Genomic DNA, 18,917 nt, shown 5'->3' with positions numbered 1-18,917 from the left:
ATTATGTGACCATAGAGTTGAGGGTCCATATCTGGGCTCTCAACTCTGTTCCACTGGTCTATGTGTCTGTTTTTGTGCCAGTACCATGCTATCTTGGTCATCACAGCTTTGTAATGAGCTTGAAATCAGACAACGTGATGCCCCCATCTGTTTTCCTTCTTCAGCCTTTCCTTAGCGATTTAGGGTCTTTTCAGATTCCAAAGAAATTTTAGGAGTGTTTGTTTCAGCACTTTGAAAAATGCTGCTGATATTTTGATCATATGGCATTGAAAGTATAGATTGCTCTGGGCAGCAAAGACATTTTAACAATGTTTATTCTTCTGATCCACGAACATGGAATACTTTTCCATCTTTTTGGGTCTTCTTCAATTTCTTTCAATAGTGTTCTGTAGTTCCACGAGTTTAAAGAACAGTTAACAATTACTCTTCTCAAACCATCTCAACAAACTTAAGGAAGGAAACCTTTCACATTCATTCTATGATTCCATCATTATCCTGATACTAAAATCAGATAATAACACTGCAAAAAATAGAACTATGGGGCAATATCCCTGATGAAATAGATGCAAAAATTCTCAAAAATTTACTGGCATACTAAATCCAAAAATACATTAGTAATGTGATAAAAATTTAAAAATAAAATAAAATAAAATTCACCACAATCAAGTGGGACATATTCCTGGATTGGGATGGTGGCTCAATATTCCCAAATTAATCAGCATGATATACCATATTAATAAAAGGAAAAGAAACATATGATCCTTTCAATAGATGCAGAAAAAATCATTTGACAAAGTACAACATACTCTTGTTGTAAAACCCTGAAGAAACCCTCAATAAAGGCCATATATAAAAAGTCACATCGTCAGTGGAGAAAACCTGAAACTTTTCCTCTTTGGTCTGGAACAAGACAAAGATGTCCCCTGTAGCCAATGTTCTTTAACATAGTACTGGAACTACTAGCCACAAAAACTAGACAATAAAAAGAAATAAAAGACATCCAAATCAGCAAGGGAGAGGGAAAGCATTCACTATTTGCAGATGACAAAATAGTATATGCAAAACCCCAAAGGACACCACCAGAAAAGTGCTAGAACTGATACAGAAATTCATTAAAGTTGCAGGATACAAAATCAATGTACAAACATCTGTTGTATCTCTATATATTAATAATGAAAGGGCAGAAACAGAAAGTTAGGAATCTCCTTTTTAATAGCACCAAAAAATAAGATATATGGGCATAAGCATAAGCAAAGGTTTGAAACAACTCTACTGTGAAAATTTTAAAACCCTGATAAAAGATTTTGAAGATGACACAAAGAAATGGAAAGACATTCCATGCTCATGGATCTGAAGAAGAAATATTTTTAAAATGTCTACACCACCCAAAACAATCCACATATTTAATGCAATCCTATCAAAATGTCAACAGCATTTTTCACAGAGCTAGAAAAAAAATCTTAAATTTTTTTACAGATTGTTTTTCTGAAAAACAATCTGAGGGTTTTGAAGGGGCGGGGGGTGGGAGGTTGGGGGAACCAGGTGGTGGGTATTAGAGAGGGCACGGATTGCATGGAGCACTGGGTGTGGTGCAAAAACAAGGAATACTGTTATGCTGAAAAGAAATAAAAAATTAAAAAAATTTTTTTTACAGAACCACACAGACCCTGAATAACCAAAGCAACCTTGAAAAAGAAAATCAAACCTTGAGGCATCATAATTCCAGACTTCAAGGTATACTACAAAGGTATAGTGATAAAAAAATTAAGGTACTGACACAAAAATAGACACATAGATAATGGAACAGAATAGAAAGCCAGAAACAAACCCACAACTATATGGTAAAGTAATCTTCAACAAAGCATGAAAGAATATCCAATAAAAAAAGACAGTCTTTTCAATAAATGGTGTTGGGAAAACTAGACAGCTGCATGCAAAAGAATAAAATTGGACCATTTTCTAACATGATAAACAAAAATAAATTCAAATGGATGAAAGACCCAAATGTGAGTCAGGAAACCATCAAAAATTTACAGAAGAACACGGGCAGTAACCTTTTTTTGACATTGGATGTACCAACTTCTTTCTAGATATGTCACCTGAAGCAAGAGAAACAAAAGCAAAAATAAACTATTGAGGCTTCATCAAAATGAAAAGCTTCAGCACAGTAAAAGAACATTCAACACAACGAAAAGTCAACCCATGGAATGGGAGAAGATATTTGCCAATGACAAATCTGATAAAGGGTTCGTATCCAAAATCTATAAAGAACTTATAAAATTCAACATCCCAATAAACGTAATCCAGTTAAAACATGGGCAGAAGACATGAATAGACACTTGCCCAAAGAAGACATCCAGATAGCCAACAGACACATGAAAAGAAGCCAACGTCACTGATCATAAAGGAAATATAAATCAAAACTATAATAAGATATTAATTCACACCTGTCAAAATGGGTAAAATCAACAGCTCAGGAAACAAAAGGTGCTGGTGAGAATGTGAAGAAAGGGAACTCTCTTGGACTATTTGTGGAAATGCAAACTGGTGCAGCCACTCTGGAAAACAGTATGGAGGTCCTCAAAAAGTTAAAAATAGAACTACCCTGTTATCCAGAAATAGAATTACTAGATATTTACCCAAAGAATACAAAAAATGCTAATTCAAAGAGATACATGAACCCCAATGTTTATAACAGCCTTATCTACAATAGCCAATTTGTGGAAACAGCCTAAGTGTCCATTGACTGATGAATGGATGAAGAAGGTGTGGTATGTAATATTGCTCAGCCATTGTTTGCAAAGGCATAGATGGAACTAGAGAGTATTAAGATAAGCGAAATCAGTCAGTGAGATAAAGACAAACACCATATGATTCCATTCATATGTAGAATCTAAGAAATAAAACAAAGGGGAAGAGAGAGAGAGGCAATCCACCACACAGACTCTAAAGAGAACAAAGTGATATTTATCAAAGAGATGGGTGGGGGAATGGGTTAAATAGGTAGTAGAGATTAAGGAGTTCACTTGTGATGAACACTAGATATCATATGGAAGTGCTGAATCACTATATTGTATACATGAAACTAATGTTACACCACATGTGAACTAACTGGAATTTAAATAAAAACATAAAAATAGATAACACTCACATTGTTAAAATCAGAATTACTACTATGTTTATAGAACTAAAAGAATATAAAAGGGTACTATGAATAATTTCATGCCAAAAAATTGAATAGACAAATATATAGAAACACACAACCTACCAAGACTGGATCAAGAAGAAATAGAAAATTTCAGTATACCTATAATAGTAAGGAAATTGAGTCATTGATTTAAAACCCACCTTAAGGGGCACCTGGGTGGCTCAGTGGGTTAAGCCGCTGCCTTCAGCTCGGGTCACGATCTCAGAGTCCTGGAATCCAGTCCCGCATTGGGCTCTCTGCTCAGCAGGGAGCCTGCTTCCTCTCTCTCTCTCTCTCTGCCTGCCTCTCTGCCTACTTGTGATCTCTCTCTGTCAAATAAATAAATAAAAATTAAAAAAAAAACCCACCTTAATAAGAATAGCCTTGGGGGGGCGCCTGGGTGGCTCAGTGGGTTAAAGCCTCCACCTTCGGCTCAGATGATGATCCCAGGGGGTCCTGGGATCGAGTCCCCTGTCGGGCTCTCTGCTCAGTGGGGAGCCTGCTTCCCCCCCCCGCCCCCCCCCCCCGCTCTCTGCCTGCCTCTCTGCCTACTTGTGATCTCTGTCAAATAAATAAATAAAATCTTTAAAAAAAATAAGAATAGCCTTGGGACATATCACTTCACTGCAGAATTCTACTAAAGATTTCAAGAAAAATTAACATCAATTATTCTCAAATTCTTTGAAAAAATTAATAAAAAAATTGAATAGAAATGCACACTCCCTAACCCATTCCATGAGACCAGCATTAATCTGATACCAAACTCTTCCTAGTATACCTGAAGACAATTCCTCCACCAAATCTTGGGTTTATCCAGTGCAGAGCTACTTTTTCCATAGAACCAGATCCAAACTGCCACTCCATTATTAACACCCAGTCTCCAGAAAAGTATACAACTCTCCATCTGCAATCTTCTACATGGTCATGCCCATCTTTGATCCTCTTTATTACTAGAGTCAGGCTTCTATTCTTATTTCACCACACAGGGTTTTTCTTCATTTTTTTCAAACAGGCCCCTAATACTTCAAACACTTCAGAATCCTGGTCTTCAATATAGTCAAACACCTCTGCCAGCTCCAAGCACAACAGTGCCCCACCTCATTATCATTACAGGCAAGTCTTTGGCCAACCCCATCTACATTGACTCCTTCCTATTACCATAGACAACCTCTAGTTAGTCCCACCCCCACTAAGGTTTCTTCTGTTCTTTACTGGAAGACTTCTAATTATACCCTTCCAAACTAGGGTTTGTATAAGCAGGCAACTGGACAATTCCACCCACATAAAAGTGCCCCTCAGTTGTCATACCTATATGAGGATTCTTCTCTTCTAGAAGCTCTGTATTCATCTCAGTACATACCAGGGCCTTCCTCATTATGCAGACAGTCCTATGTTCACTGTTGCTGACACCAGGATCTTATTTTTCCATTAAGAGACCTCTCATTAGGCCTGCCCACAACCATGAAGTTTCACCATTTTTAGGCAGTGTATGGACAGCCTTCCCCACATAAGGGTCCTCTTTATCATACAAGCAGACTGCTGGGTAGCCTGCCTATCCTGGTGTCTGTCTCATTTCTATTGGTAGGCCTCCGGTTAGCCCTGCCCACATCATGATGTTTCTCTTCTCCACCGGTCAGTTTGCTTGCGTCACATTCTTCATGGTATAAGAAGACGCATGGAGAGCTCCGCCTTATGAGCATGTGTGTTTTTTTGCTTTGGCGGATTTTCGGGTTAGAGCCGCCGTAGTAAGTACTTCTTTAGGCCGTTTTATGACCAGCTCTGTCACATCAGGGTCCTCCTCATCGCTGCAGGTAAGTTTTTAGTCATCACTACCTACACTGGAGTCCTCTCCTCACTATGGTCAATCTTCTGATTAACCGTAGTTTACCGTAACTTTGTACAACTTAATTTTTTTTTTCACCAACAATTCTGGATTGCATATAGTCTTTTTACAAATAATTTATTATTTGTGAAAGCTGCATGGTATTCCTTTTTTTGGGGGGGCACTGTGTTTAGTTCACTTATTTCCATATTGATAGGCATTTAGCTATTTTTCAGATTTCCAAGCAGTATTATGAGGAAAATCCTCTTAAATGTTTCCTTAAGCATACTTACAAATATTTTCTAGGATACACATGTAGAAGTAAAAAATGCTGAATCTTAAGGTAGTCAGATTGTAACTTTTTTTTAATTTTTGTTTTTTTGTTTTTGTTTTTTTATTTATTTTTTATTTTCAGCATAACAGTATTGATTATTTTTGCACACACCCAGTGCTCCATACAATCCGTGCCCTCTCTAATACCCACCACCTGGTACCCCGCCTCCCCTCCCCCCCCATCCCTTCAAAACCCTCATATTGTTTTTCAGAGTCCATAGTCTCTCATGGTTCACCTCCCCTTCCAATTTCCCCCAACTCCCTTCTCCTCTCTATCTCCCTATGTCCTCCATGATATTTGTTATGCATAACAGATTGTAACTTTTAATAAACACAGACAAATTGCTCTTTAAAAGAGCTGCACCAATTTACACTCCCGGTAGTGGGTGAGTGTTTCCTACCCTTCTTATCAAAGCTTGAAGTTACTGTTTCTTAATTTTTTGTCAAAATGATGGGATTAGTATTTCATGATTGATTCATTTTTCCCACATTATAAACACAATTGAGATTCCCTATATACTCCTCCCTTTTAGAAAATAATTCTGTTTTCTTTTTTCCTTTTGCATAGTTTTAAACAAACAAACAAACAAACAAAAAACTACATGTCTTTGAATCTATATATTTAAAATAGTATTGTGTTGCAGGTTTTAAAACTTCATTTAAATGATGGCATATAGTATATATTCATTTGCAACTTTCTTCTTTCAAAATTATTCTTTTGAAATTAAACCATATTGATCTGTGTAGCTTTGGTACAAAATGCTAATATGAGAATAATCTATTAGAATGATTATATCCCAATTTATGTATATATATTTTTACTCTACTATTGTTTTATGTTTCAAACAAAAAAAATAGAATTTTCAGGTAGTGTTTCAACTATCTTAAAATTTACTAGATATTATTAATCTAATAGTTTGCAACATCTTATTTTTGTTTTAATTTACATTTCTCTGATTACTAGTGAAGTTTGACTTTTATTTATAATGGAGTGTGTGTGTGTGTGTGTTGTGAATTTAAAATTTTTATGTAATCTGTTTTTTTGTATTTCTAAGAATCTCTTCCCCACTCCAAGTACATAAACATATTTATTCCTCTAGATTTTCTTTTTAAAAAATTTCAGATTGTATTTTCACATTTAGGTTTTTTTAATTCATTCAACTGATATTTTTGATCATCTATTTTAAGCCCAGCACTCTTCTAGAGGCTCTTCATTGAAAACAGGCAAACAAACTCAGACAACAAATCTCTGACTTTATTACCTGAGGAGGCAGACAAAAAATAAGATAAATAATAGAATTATATAGCATGTTAAGGAATGATAAATGTTAAGGAGAAAAAGAATAGAGTAATGAAGATGGGGTTTGTTTCTGGACTCATATTCTGTGGCCTTTTTTTAAAAAATTTTTTTTAATTTTCAGCATAACAGTATTCCTTGTTTTTGTACCACACCCAGTGCTCCATGCAATCCGTGCCCTCTCTAATATCCACCACCTGGTTCCCCCAACCTCCCACCACCCCCACGCTTCAAACCCCTCTGATTGTTTTTCAGAGTCCATAGTCTCTCATGGTTCACCTCCCCTTCCAATTTCCCCCAACTTCCTTATCTCTAACTCCCCTTGTCCTCCATGCTATTTGTTATGCTCCACAAATAAGTGAAAACATGATAATTGACTCTTTCTGCTTGACTTATTTCACTCAGCATACTCCCTCTTTTAATAATAGTCTTAACTTACTGTAGCTTTGTAATAATTAGTATCTGGTAAGACAAATCTCCTCACTGATTTTCTTTATTGTGTCTTAGGTTTTCCAGGGCTTTTGCTCTTCCCTTAATATGAAGATTAACCTGAAAAGTTGCTTTTTTTTTTAACAATCCTTTGGAGATTTTGACTGGAATGACACTAATTTTTAGAGTAAATTGCAGAATATTAACATTTTTATAATGCTGAGCCATCCAATATGTAATGTAAATATGGTATATCTCTTGATTTTATCTTATGTCTTCTAATAAGATTTATTCCTTTTGTTGGTTTTTCTACTTTCATTTGTGGAAAAAATAGTCTATAATATGATTTACTTGTCAACAAAATTGTTCATTTACAGCTACAAATTCCATTCTAAATACTACTTAACTGTATCTCACAAGTATCTCACAAGTTTCAGAATATAGTGTTTTTGTTACTGTTTGGGTTTGAATATGTTGTAATCTTCATTCTGAATTCTTATTTAACCAAAGAGATTTTAAGGAGTAATTTTTGAAGTTTCTAAGCAATATTTTACTTTATTATTATTTTCCATATTTCATGGCTAATAATACTGTGATCAGAGAACAGATTATTTGAAAATTTTGAGACTTTTTCATGACCTACTGTGTGGTAAATTTTTGTAAATTCTTGAAATGAATGTATATTTTCTATTTTGGGGGTGAAGAGTTATCTCTCTATATATATAGGTTTATCTTTTATGCTTGTATTGCTCAAAGCTTTTGTCCTTATTATTTTTTCTTCCTCATTTATTTATGATGGAGGGGTTATAATTCTCCATTTTGTTTGTATAGTATCTCTATTATTGGTGCTTTTTATTCTTTTGATTCTGTTTTCTCTAATATTAAGTTTGCCAGACCAACTTTTTTATTTTGGCATTACCAGTTTTTTTGTTGTGTTTCAATATTTTCATGTGGTTTTGTTTTAGGTATAGTTCTTATAAATAATGTATAACTGGATCACAAAAGAAAACTATTATGACAATCTTAACTTCATTAGGTGGGATTAATTTGTTTATAATTATTATGTTTATTGATGTATTTTGACTAATTTCTACTCTTTTTTGTTTTTGGTTAACATCAGCTTTCTGGCTTCTGTGTCACATTACTTCTACTGATTTGAATGCTATATACTATATTTATATTCTTATTATTTGTCCTTAAATATTTTAGATATATATATAAGTATAAAATTGTCAAAGAAAGTCTGCAGTCATTCAATAGTTCTATCCTCCGAACTACAGGCAAATGCTTTAGTAAGCATGAATGACCCAGTGTACCCTTTATTATTTTTGGATAGAATTTTAGTTTTCCCTTTGAAACACAAAAATCAGTTATAATTTTATAGTCATAATAAACATAGTTTATTAGTTGCTTTGCTCATCATTGGTTCCCTTTTTTCCCTATATTTTCTCTCTGGCTTCATTTCCTTTACTAAAATATATGGCTAACATGTATGTAATGACATTACATAGGTGATTAACTCTGAGGAAAGAAAATTTCTTTATTTTTTCCTCACACTTGATTAGTTGGGTACAAAGATCCAGGTTGGGTTTTACTTCAACATGTGGAAATTTTTCTAGCATTCATTATTGCTGGCTTCCAGTCTAGCTGACCTTCCTTCAGAAGGAAGCATTTTTTGGATGCCTGGGTGGCTCAGTTGGTTAAGCATCTGCCTTCATTCAGCTCAGGTCATGATACTAGGGTCCTGGGATGGAGTCCCGCATTGAGCTCCTTGCTCAGCAGGAAACCTAGTTCTTCCTCTACTTGCTGCTCCTTCTCCTTGTGCATGCTCTTTCTCTCTGACAAGTAAATAATATCTTTTAAAAAGGAAGCATTTTTATAGTAGCTCTTAAGATTATTGCTTTATCATTATTATTTTTTTTTTGAGAGCGAGAGAGAGACAGCACATAAGCAGGATGGGGGAAGGGCAGGAAGAGAGGGACAAGGAGACTACCTGCTGAGCAGGGAACCTGACATGGGGCTCTATCCCAGGACCCTGGAATTATCACCTAAACTGAAAGCAGGTGCTTAAGTGACTGAGCCATGCAAGTGCCCCTATTATCATCATCATTATTATTATTTTTTAATTGTTTTTATATAAAGTATGGGTACAAGTAATTTATGATGATAGAAAACAGAAAGTAGTTGCAAGGGTGAGTAAAGATTGACAGTAAAGAGGATGAGAAGAACCTCTGTGGTGACAGAAATATTCCACATCTTGTTTTGTATAGTGGTTATGTGGGTGTATAAAATTGCCAAAATTCATCAAATTGAATATATATGTTCTATGCATTTTAATGTCTGTAAATTATTTCTTAATTAAGACAAAGAAACTTTGAGGGGTGCCTGGGTGGCTCAGTCGTTTAAGTGTCTGTCTCCGGCTCAGGTCATTGTCTCCAGGTCCTAGGATCAAGCCCCACATCAGGCTCCCTGCTTAGCAGGGAGTCTGCTTCTCTCTCTTTCCCTCTGCCCCTCCCCCCTGCTCATTCTCTCTCTCTTTCTCTCAAACAAATAAATAACAATTCTAAAACTAAGAAAAATTTAAAAAAGAAAAACTTAGAGAATGCTTCAGAAGCTTCTGGTAAACTTCCTGCAAGGCGCTCTCAGCACCCTTTGAGGCAGAGCTGATTGCTCAACCATCACACTGTGCATCACAATGAAGGGTTAGGATTATTTCAGAAGAATGAAACATATCATATGAATCTGCATCTTCTCCAAATTTCACACTTAGGTTTGACTCAAACTGGGCTATACTCTCCATTGTTGTTCATTTTTTAAGTAAACCATTGGTTCCGTGTCTTCACTCTGGGTTTATCTAAGCCAAAGTCTTAGTGTCAGCAATTAACCTACTCCCAACACAGCTTGTATGAACATCAGTATCTATGGCTTTCTCACTGCTACAGGGCAGTGGGAACTAATTCTCTTCCCTTTAGCTACGTACACACACTTCTGAAGTCTAGCTATGGAACAAAGCTTGATCATTTTTGTGGAATATTGTTTCCTTTTCATCTCTAAGAATATAGCAGGTTTGTTTGTTTTTTGAGAGAAAGATTTTTTTTTTTTTGAGAGACAGAGAGAATGCAAGTGTGTGTTTGAAGGAGCACGGTGGGGAGGAGCAGAGGGAGACAGAGGGAAACAATTTTAAGCATGCTCCACCATGAACATGGAGCCTGACACGGGGCTTCATCTCACAACCCTGAAATCATGAACTGAGCCAAAAACAAGGGCCGATGCTCAACCAACTGAGCCACCGAGGTCCCCCTCATTGCGTACATTTTGAATATGTTGACTCTTTATCTCTTTGAGTAACCTAAACATACTTGCTTTCCAGGTAGTTCCATAATATTATTACTATTTGGAGTGAATTAATGATTTGGTTGTTAATTGTTCTTGTTATTAAATTTCTTCATGAATTTTAAGATTTTAGTTTTCAGCTTAATTTGAATGAAACATTTCTGTTCCCTGATTCTCATCTACCTTTGTTCATTAATCTACTTACTCATCCCTATTGAGAGGTTTTTTAGTTGCTTCCTCCCAGCCCTCCAGGCTTCAATCCACTATTAGATCTCAGAATGGCAGTTTTGAGTTCCTACCTTGTGGTGTTACTGAGGATACCAAAAATCCAGGAGATCCAATAGAACCAGTTACCATAGCTAGTGAATAGTATGACTCAGCATCTGGTTGCAAGATTTTATGTGACTTTCCTCTTTCTCAGACCTGAAGTTTGCCAGGGTTTGGCAGTTACATTTTTTAGCTTCTTTTTACAAGCAGAGTTAGCCCCACTCTAGTTCTTGACTTTAGGTCTAGTGTCCCCCAAGGAAACCAAATGCCTGGCTTCCATTTCCCACTTAATAATCTAGAGCCCAACAGGCCAATGGCTTCAGTCCCACTCATTATTTTTTATTTCTATTCTAATGAGATATTTTTCTTGTATTTGAGCCTGATGATATTTCTTGGTCTCTCTCTTTCTCTTTCTCTCTCTCTCTATGTAATTCTATTCATTAGTTTTTATATGTTTGAAGCAAAGAGGAGGGGATTATCAAAGTTTGTGAAATCATTGTGCTATGTTGACCTGGCTACAAAATATGTCTAAAAAAAAACCATATGTTGGTGTGACTTGTCCTTCTCAGAATAACAAAAAACAGCTGAGTTTGTATAAAGCAGGTACTGTACCTAGGATCCTGCCTCTAATCTCTCTGTAGTCTGTATATGTTTGACAAGTCACATTATCCTTATTATATTAGAACAGCTTCTTTGAATTAGGCTGTGGGTTAGAGGATTTAGCTGTCTTGACAAGGTTTTCATTTCTTTTTATGTTTTATTTTGTCTTGTAGAAACTGCTCTTCCTCTTCCCAGGCACTTGAGGTTGAACCCTTGGAAAGGAAAACAAGCAGTAAGTGAAATTCAAAGTGTCTAATAATACTTTGAAGAAAGTATTCTAAATAAAGAGATGTTTTGTTCCCACAAGTTCAGAACTCTCAAAGCTTTGAAGTAAAGACTCAAAGATTTGTTGGATTGAGGTGTTTTTTTTTTTTAATTTCTTTTCAGTGTAACAGAATTCATTGTTTTTGCACCACACCCAGTGCTCCACGCAATCTGTGCCCTCCTTAATACCCACCACCTGCCTCCCCCAACCTTCCACCCCCCCTTCAAAACTCTCAGATTGTTTTTCAGAGTCCATAGTCTCTAATGGTTCATCTCCCCTTCCAATTTCCCTCAACTCCCTTCCTCCATCTCCCCATGTCCTCCATGTTGTTTCTTATGCTCCACAAATATGTGAAACCATATGATAATTGACTCTCTCTGCTTGATTTATTTCACTCAGCATAATCTCTTCCAGTCCCGTCCATGTTGATACAAAAGTTGGGTATTCATCCTTTCTGATGGAGGCATAATACTCCATAGTGTATATGGACCACATCTTCTTTATCCATTTGTCCGTTGAAGGGCATCTTGGTTCTTTCCACAGTTTGGCAACCGTGGCCATTGCTGCTATAAACATTGGGGTACAGATGGCCCTTCTTCTCACTACATCTGTATCTTTGGGGTAAATACCCAGTAGTGCAATTGCAGGGTCATAGGGAAGTTCTATTTTTAATTTCTTGAGGAATCTCCACACTGTTTTCCAAAGTGGCTGCACCAACTTGCATTCCCACCAACAGTGTAAGAGGGTTCCCCTTTCTCCACATCTTCTACCACACACGTTGTTTCCTGTCTTGCTAATTTTGGCCAGATTGAGGTGTTTTGAGCTCAGATTGCGGCTCCCAAACTAGTAGTTAGAAACCAAATTCATGATTGCTTAATTAAGTAAGCATTCCATGAATAGTCATTAAAATAAATAAATTAATAAAATAATAAAATAAAAATAAATTAATTAATAGTCATTAAAATTTTAAAAAGCCTACTACAGTTTGCTGTTGGAACAAGCCCAGCTACTTTAAACTTAAAATGTCCAAACTTGAACTCTGGTTTTTGGTTCATGTGAGATCAGGGAAGAGGTCTATAGGAGCTTAAAAAGACAATCCAATTGTTGGAAAGAGAAGCCAAGGAAAGTAGTGTTAAAATAATAAAATCTTTCATAGATTCTTTAGCATCTAATGGCTTTTGTGTATGAAGAAAAATATTTGCTATTTGTGCTGTTTACTGCTCAATTTTGTTAAATTAAAATAGCTAATAAGCATAACTTTTAAAATAATTTTTATTGACCATTTGAGAATTGCATACCAATTTGATGAATTAAATTTCCTAAAAGTTTTAAACTGTAATTGCAAATTTAATATGGGTTTTTGGAAATACTTCAGACAGCTTGAATAGCATTTGAAACATACACAAATGCAATGATTACAGATATATTCATGGCCTTACATTTAAGCTCATTCTAAAATATGAACACCAAGTTTTAATTTATTTATTTCTACCCTTATATTTTTCCTTTTTAAGTTGTTACACTTCTTTTGATATCTTACTACAATTTCAGTAATTTTATTATTTTTGCATTTTTTTAAGGATATCAATCATATCACCCATTTGAGAGAAAAAGAGAAATACCATTTCAAAGAAGCTGAGGTAACCATATGGGTTATCAATAATTCATTCTTTGGGGGATCATAGCACATAGTTCAATCTTAACATGAGACATTGGCTAAAATCCTTTTAATAATAATGTTTTATTTGTCATTTAATAGCATTTCTGATTCTCTGTCATGCAGTGTTTTTTGGGGGATTAACTTGTCTTTAATAAGATTAATATTTCTTAATTTCTGCATGTTGGCAGTACACATTATCCTGTCTTTTTTCTATATTTATTTAGTTTGCAAATACTACTAAGGTTTATGGTTTTTACTTATATTTTATTATAATTAGTAGGGCTTTCTAAATAATTCATTTTCTAGAAGATGAGTGATTGAGTCTTCCTAGGTAGTTGTCTTCTTTACACTATATTGTTAACCAACCTGCAAAACCTTATTGGACCTATTTCTGCTTGATTATTATGTTTGACCATCAGTACTAATCTGTTTTACCAGTTCTTAGGATACATGATTGCTGGCCTATGTGTGGATTTTTTTTTTAAAAAAGTTACTCTCTCTAAGAAAATGTGAATTGTGGGCACATGGCAACTGGATAGGTCCTCTGTACGAATTAGAAAGAGGCCCTTCCTATGGATTACTATATCCCCAGGACCAGGGTGCATGGTTTAGAAAACAGCTCAAGCAGCATATAACTATATGCAGTAGCCATTGGTGTGGTACCTGTTTTTCTGGAAACACATATGGCTTACTCATTGTTTCTTATACATTCTTTCCTGATTACCTTCCAACAGAAATAAGTACATATCTATCCTTCATAAGTAAACATTGACTTAAAATGAAAAAAAAAATCCGTGCACATTTTGTTTCCTATGTAAAAATAAGAAAACTTACATATCCTATGGCATTTGCTCCTTTTTTGTTACAATTACCTTTTAAAAGAATTTGAGGTACCATTATGTATTCATAGCTCTTTACTGACTAAACCAGTATCAATTAATCAAAATATATGTGTCAAAAATTCACAATTTGATACCAGGAGCCTCTTGAATTTGGCTTTCCATCCTGTTAACACTGGCCCCGACATTCTTAAAAACATTTTTGTTTGTAACAAGAGCATTTATTTATTAGATGTATCTGATTTTTTTTCCTGTCCCAAAACATGTTATCAACTAACTCCCCTTACCAGTCCTTCTAGTAGAGACCATTCTGGGCATCGGAATGGTTTTGGAAATCGATGGCACACAAAAGTGCTACTTCTGATGCTGATGTTGGCTCATTAGTGTGTGTGTGTCTATGTGTAAAAGAAAGAGAGAACAAGCATGAGCAAACACACTGGAAAATATATTTCTAAAGTTATTATGAGTTCCCTCCAATTTTTTCAACTTATTATGTTATTGTACCTGATTTGCTTATTAATTGATTTCATCAATCACTAACACTGCCTATTAACACTTGGAATGGGTGGGGGCCTGAAAATCAGGATACTCACCCACACACATAAGTTTAAATATTTTTCCTAAGCATATGCAAAATTCTCCAGCCTCCTTTTTTAGAGCACACTTAAGAAACAAGTTACCCAAGTATTTGGTTGTCATGTGTTAGATTGTTCTCCATGTCTCTGCTCTTGGGTTACATATTTTTAGACCTTACCTTACCAATTCCTATGAGGAATACTTCTGATTTCTATTAATTGATATTAAACTTTGCACGGGCACGCACACACACACACAGTGAAAGATCACTCTGGTAGTCTGTATGGAGGATTCTTTTGAATAGAATAAGACAAGACAGCAGGAAAACAATCGGGGGATTAGTTGTCCCCAGTATCTCCTGTTGACACTTGCTGGTTATTTTTCAGGTATGTTCATATCTAATGGTTTTTAACAAAATCACATCCTTTTAGATGGGTTTTTTTCAGACTCAAGTGATACATTACCATTTTGCATTTTTCTAAGAACAGATTTGGGATTAATTTACTGGAGAGTCAAACTCTGGAGTTTTAAGGAACTTGCACTTCATAGCTTCTTTGGTCCTACTGTCTTCAGAGCTCAGTTCCTGAGGTGACCTGGAGAAAAGAAAGCCAGCTGTTTTCCAGAGTAGGGTTGAAAATAATAACATATTTGAATTCTAGCATGGGGTTCAGACTAATGGAAATCATTTTCTTATCGTTACCACTTTACTCTAAAACTTGGGTTACACATATTGCTGTCTCATTTGTAAAGTATGTTGAATGCCATCAAGAGGCAGTAGGTATAATGAAAGGATCAGAAGATCTGGACTATGGACCTAGCTTTGCTACTTACTTAGGTATATAGTCTTAAATATCCTGTAGATCTTAGTTCCCTTATCTATAATATGGAGTTAATGATACTCACTATGTTATCTTGCAGGGCTGTCATGAGCATCAATTGAGATCTTCTATGTGAAAGTTTTTGTCAAAAAGCACTTTAAAAATGGAATTTTTAAAAAATATTTAAGAACAACTCAGAAATATAATGTGATCGGTACACCTGTTTGCTCCTTCATTAAATGAACCTAGAAAGAATTAAAAGATATGCCAATCAACTTGTTATGAAAGTCACCTTAGTTGGCACATAATTCAAAATGTATAGGTCCTCTTGTGAAGACTCCCTGCTTCCAACCAAAACTCAAGAATTCTACTTTGAACTTTTTTCCTGCTAAAAAGCTCTGTTTAGTTCTCTGTTTTGAGCTTTGTTGTAGAACACTGAGACTTCTCCAAGACTTCTCCATTCCCCCTTTTTCTAGTACTTCTAGCAGTCCTCCTGATAAGTTCCCCAGATGACATATACTGGATCAGAAACAGTACCCCAACAATAACTTCGAAAAGTGCCTTATAGACTTCTGTCTTTTTAGAAATCTCTCTCTACCTACTTCTCCACTAAAGATGGACATAAAACTAAAAAATTCTGAATTCTGGTACAGTCTCCATGGCCAGGTCCCAGGGCTGCTGGACTGGGACATGGGGAATGAGATCTTCTTGCCCTGCACCACAGACCAGTGCCACTTAGCTGAGCAGAACCTTGCCAAATATAGACTCCGAGTAATGGAACCCCCAAATATGTCTCAAGACAGCAGACCCAGTTTGGACAAAGATGGTCCTGACTCTGAACCTAACCTGTGGATGTGGGTAAATCCCAACATCACATGCCCCCTTGGCAGCCAGGAGACCCTAAAGCCTAGTAAGGAAAAGGATGTGACAAGCATGCTTCCTTACCCTCAGCCACTCCCAAAGGAAGAAAAGTCTAACTACTCAAAGGCTGCAGTGATGAAGTCACTGCCAACTTCCTCCAGCAAGAAATCTTCCCCACAGAAGTGGTTCACTTATTCCCCAGGTGACTGGGAGTTCACAGAAGAAAAAACTGAGGAACAAGATGACAAATGCTCTGTATCTCTTCAATCTCCTAACAAAGGGGAGTGCTTCCAGAACCAGAAGTTATGGCGAGGCAACAGCCAGGAGAGGAGGTCCTGGCCCCGCCCTCCCCTCAATTACAGTCACCTAATAGCCCTGGCATTAAGAAACAGCCCCCCCTGTGGCCTCAATGTGCAAGAGATTTACAATTTCACCCGACACCATTTCCCTTTTTTTTGGACAGCTCCAAATGGCTGGAAAAACACCATCCGCCACAACCTCTGTTTCCTGAGCAGCTTTGAGAAGGCACCAGTCAACCTTCAGGATGGAACCAATGCAAAGCCACGGTCTTGCCTCTGGCGGCTTACTGAGGAGGGACATCGTCGTTTTCAGGAAGAAACTCGTGCCTTAGCCTATGCTCGGAGGGAAAGCATCCAACAGTGCATGAGCCAGCCAGATGTGATTACTTCCCTCTTTGGCCTTTGAACTACCACTTCTCCCTTTTTGGAACACTGCCCTCCTTACTGTGTCCACCATTGTTGTGATTGGCCTTCATTAATCCCTAAGCCTACCCTACCTGGTAGGTGACAAGACTGTTTAACTGCAGCTACAGGAATAGTATCAAATAAACTGAGAGGTGGGTACACAGGAAGCAGAGCTTAAATCCAGGTGGAGAATAATGGAAAGTTGCATGAGGACATTGGCAGTTGTTATATATTTCAAGCAGAAGCAGGAAATCTTAGGAATAATAGCATGGAACTTAAGGAGAGAGGACATATTTCACAAGAAAAGAAAAGGAATTCTGTTTACTGGAGTGTATACTCACATATAAATGCAAATAGTGGAGTACAAAACATAAAATGTAAGATTGAACCAGGCCTTGAAGAGCCTCAAATGTCATGTGAAGGTATCTGTGCATAAAAAGAAATAGACATGGGGTTTGAAGCCTCGAGGTTCAAGTATCTCTCTTTCACCATTCATCAGATATATCTCTTTTTTTAATGACTGATATTATCCTTCCGGGCTTCACTTTTCTCTTCCTGACCCTGGACTTCTCAGCCTTGTTCAGTTACCAACCAATTCCAGTACTGACAAATAATTCCAAGCAGTACTTGTAGTTTGTACATTGAAAGCCCTTGAATTGAGCTTGTATCAACCCCAAGCCTTTTGATGACAAAAGTTTTGCTTTCCATTCTTTCATTCATCAAAACTTGACTGAGGAAATACCAAAGTGCACAAGGTCCATCTTAGGCGCTAAAGATAAAAAGTCAGTAGTTTAATTGGAGACAGACATATAACCACATATTTATAATACGAATGTAATAAATGTGCAACACTGTCATGGAAAAGGGGAGATATTTTTCCTGGGAAATGCATTAAAAAGGAAATATCTTTTGAGTTAGTTTTGAAGAATAAATGGGGATTTTCTGGGCATGTAAGCTGAAGAAAAGAAAGTACACAGGCAACTGTATAAACAAAGTAACTTCAGTGCTTACAAGAGTGGTAGGAATTTCAGTGCAGTTTAGCTATATTAGGGCCAAGAGTGGCAAGAAATATAGGCAAAAAGGCTTTTCTGGTACTGCTTAGGTGTTTGGACTTTACCCTGTGGTCTGTTGTGAACCAAAAGCTATCAGTGGTGTTTTACTAAAAAATAAAAACAAAAATGAACGCTTAAATATTTGTTTTTATAATTTCAAAATTCTCTTTAACACTTTTCTATACAGATAAACTTTATTTTATCAGATTTAAGCATAACTTTCTGCCTTTCATGTTAACATATTATTAAATATATATTCAAGATAAAATATATTAGACTATTGAGGTATTTAATTGCAAAACCTTCAATAATGGGGATACAAAAATGCCTTGTAAAACACAAAAGAAATGAATTCAATATATTGTCAAATCATTTTAAAAGTTTACATTTTTTGGTTATTGTATATTACACCACATACAAAACTGTATATTTAAGTTGAATTCCAAAAGAAACATTCAAAGAGTATTCTTCAAAAAAATAATTGTAGATACTATGTCTGTATTATAAGACAAACAAAGTTGAAAACATACCTTGGAATTAATAAAATATTCTGTCTATAAGTACTCAGCATTTGGTTTTCATGTTTTTCACAAATAACACTTGTAAGCAAAAGAGCCTGTTGTAAAATTCCTAAAACTTTATTACAACCCACATTTCTAGTGTATACAATATACCTATTTTGCAAATGTTGCACATTTCAGACTTTCTACTTTTAAGTTTTTATTTAAATTCTAGGTAGTGAACATACAGTGTAATATAAGTCTCAGCTATACAATGTACTTATTCAACACTTCCATTGATCATCTGGTGCTCATAACAGGTGCATACCTTAAACCCCATTACCTGTTTAACACATTACCATCCACCTTCCTTT

General features: G+C 36.0%; 1 protein-coding gene and 1 long non-coding RNA gene across 2 annotated transcripts in view; both read left to right on the top strand.

Moving 5' to 3' along the window:
• Positions 1-13,172, top strand: part of LOC309856379 — a 182,926-nt gene extending 169,754 nt beyond the window's left edge. Inside the window, exons 3-4 of the long non-coding RNA XR_014307164.1 lie at positions 11,442-11,500; positions 13,114-13,172. This is a non-coding gene — a long non-coding RNA (uncharacterized lncRNA). The remainder of the gene's footprint in view (positions 1-11,441; positions 11,501-13,113) is intronic.
• Positions 13,173-16,041: 2,869 nt separating this feature from the next.
• Positions 16,042-17,652, top strand: FOXR2 (forkhead box R2; the record flags this gene model as incomplete). Its single annotated transcript, XM_082716566.1, has 1 exon — positions 16,042-17,652. One exon carries the CDS (start codon positions 16,042-16,044, stop codon positions 16,990-16,992), a length of 951 nt encoding a protein of 316 aa, XP_082572692.1. The 3' UTR covers positions 16,993-17,652.
• Positions 17,653-18,917: the final 1,265 nt, after the last annotated feature.

Source organism: Mustela nivalis (assembly GCF_964662115.1).
Source record: "Mustela nivalis genome assembly, chromosome: X".
NCBI lineage: Eukaryota > Metazoa > Chordata > Mammalia > Carnivora > Mustelidae > Mustela > Mustela nivalis.
The sequence above is the reverse complement of the archived record's forward strand: the minus strand, read 5'-3'. Positions and strand labels throughout refer to the sequence as shown.